Here is a 2,072-nt window from a genome sequence, read left to right on the forward strand (position 1 = left end):
ATGTGCAGAGTTTGGTGGAATGACCAACGCCTGTTTAAGAAATGCTTTTGCGCACAGGGCAACAATGCAGACTCAAAAATGGATGTGCGATAATTTTACTGGTTCAATTTGATACCATCATCAACAAAACCAAGTGGAATTCTTCCCGTCTCTATTACCGCTGCCCAGACCATCACTGAGGTGGCACCTTGCCTCCGAGTAACGACGTAGAGGCTCGACTTAATTTTTACGCGACCAAATCCGATCATTTTGGATGTTAAGGTGCTGTTGGACGTCGAATTTCTTTTCCTCACTGAAAGCCAAGTTAGGAAGCGTGCCAGCAGTGATGCGAGATAAGATGAGCTCAGCTCTTTGCGCACGTTTCTCGATAGAACTTGTAGCTAACAGTTGTTTCTTCTTGTGTTTGTACGCAGATGTTTGGAGATCAGTGTGGAGAATCGTAGACATCGTTCCGATTGACACTTTACCCTCTTTAGCGAGATTTTTGAGGGATCGTCTTGGGTTCCTCCTAACATTCTCTCTTGTGAATTTTACCAGTTTTGGGGTCCTGGCAGAACGAGACCGACCATGGCCATGTTGATTAACAATGCCACCAATCGATTTGAACCGTTTAAGTGTCAGCCAGACCAACATTCTGTTGATATGTAAGACTTTTGCTATGTCAGGTGCTGTCTTCCCAGATTTGAATAGCTCTACAATATTATTTTTTGTAAATCCTGTTGCATTCTGATCAGAAAAATATATAGATACTTTGTTAAATATAGAAAACAAAAGAATCTCGTAACGGTAAATTTTGGAGACCCTGTAGGTTTATATATTTTATGTATTGGAATAACCCTTAAACTTATTAACCTATCATTATTAATTGTAATTATGTGTATATGTTTATATATTTGTATGCATTGGATCCACTCCTAAACTAATTAACCGATTATTATTATTATTTTAATTAATGGTATAGGATCATATATTTATATGTATTGGATTCACTTCTAAACTAATTGGCATATCATTGTGAATTGTAATTATGTGTATATGTTTATATATTTGTGTGCATTGGAATCATTCCTAAACTAATTAACAGATCATTGTGCATTATAATTATGTTTATGTGTGTATATATTTCTATGGATTCACTCTTTAACTAATTAACTGATCATCATGAATGATTAGTATAAGTATCTACGTATGTAATGGATTACCTCTTATACTAATTAACTGATGATTGTGAATTTAATGTATTATAAATGTTTGTATATTTGTATAGTCATATTCCAAAAATCGTATGCAATGATCACTTTTAAATGTATTTATCTGTACAAGAAAGTATATCAAAGTAATAAGGTACGTGTGTGCTATAGTACTCATGAAAAACAAAAAAAAACTACATGTGATACCTGAAAGTTATTAAAACCGAAAATCCCGTTTAATATTCGAGTAGTAGTATTATATATATAGGAAATACGGTGCTTCTTCACTATAACACACAGATAACCAAATAATCACATTCTTACCTCTGGACAACAGAAAATATTACACAACAGAAAATTACATAAACTTATCGAGTTCTTTCATTTTTACATTAGAAAAATGTGCTTGTACCGTATCCTAACCGAGAAATAAGGTACTTGTACAGTATAAACAAAGAGCATCTTATCTGTGGACTACATAAAAATAATCCAAACCGAAAATTATATAATATATTCGAGTAGTATGAAATTTATATAAGAAATAAGGTGCTTGTTTATAATAGCACAATATTATAAAAACAAACTCTCACATATGGCATACGGAAAGTTCGCACAACAGAAAATTGTGTAAAGTCATCGAGCAGTTTCATCTATATATTATAAATAAGGTACTTGCCCATTAGCCTACCCAAGAAATAAGGTATTTGTGTAATATAGTACTCATATGAAAAACAAATAAAATCCTACCTGTGACGTCCACAAAAGTCAATAAAACCGAAAATCACGTTTTATATTCGAATAGCATGACTTTTAAATGAGAAATAAGGTACTCTTCACTATAGCATGAATGATGAATGGATGAAAAACAAACAAATTCTTACT

The 2,072-nt window shown here is 33.0% G+C and overlaps 1 protein-coding gene across 1 annotated transcript; it reads right to left on the reverse strand.

The window, feature by feature from the left end:
* Positions 1-219: 219 nt before the first annotated feature.
* LOC145283901 (uncharacterized) lies at positions 220-633 on the reverse strand. Its single transcript, XM_080133003.1, has one exon. The coding sequence runs from the start codon at positions 631-633 to the stop codon at positions 220-222; it is 414 nt and encodes a 137-aa protein (XP_079989129.1).
* Positions 634-2,072: the final 1,439 nt, after the last annotated feature.

Source organism: Euprymna scolopes, chromosome 8 (assembly GCF_053919585.1).
Source record: "Euprymna scolopes isolate OS-2025 chromosome 8, ASM5391958v1, whole genome shotgun sequence".
NCBI lineage: Eukaryota > Metazoa > Mollusca > Cephalopoda > Sepiida > Sepiolidae > Euprymna > Euprymna scolopes.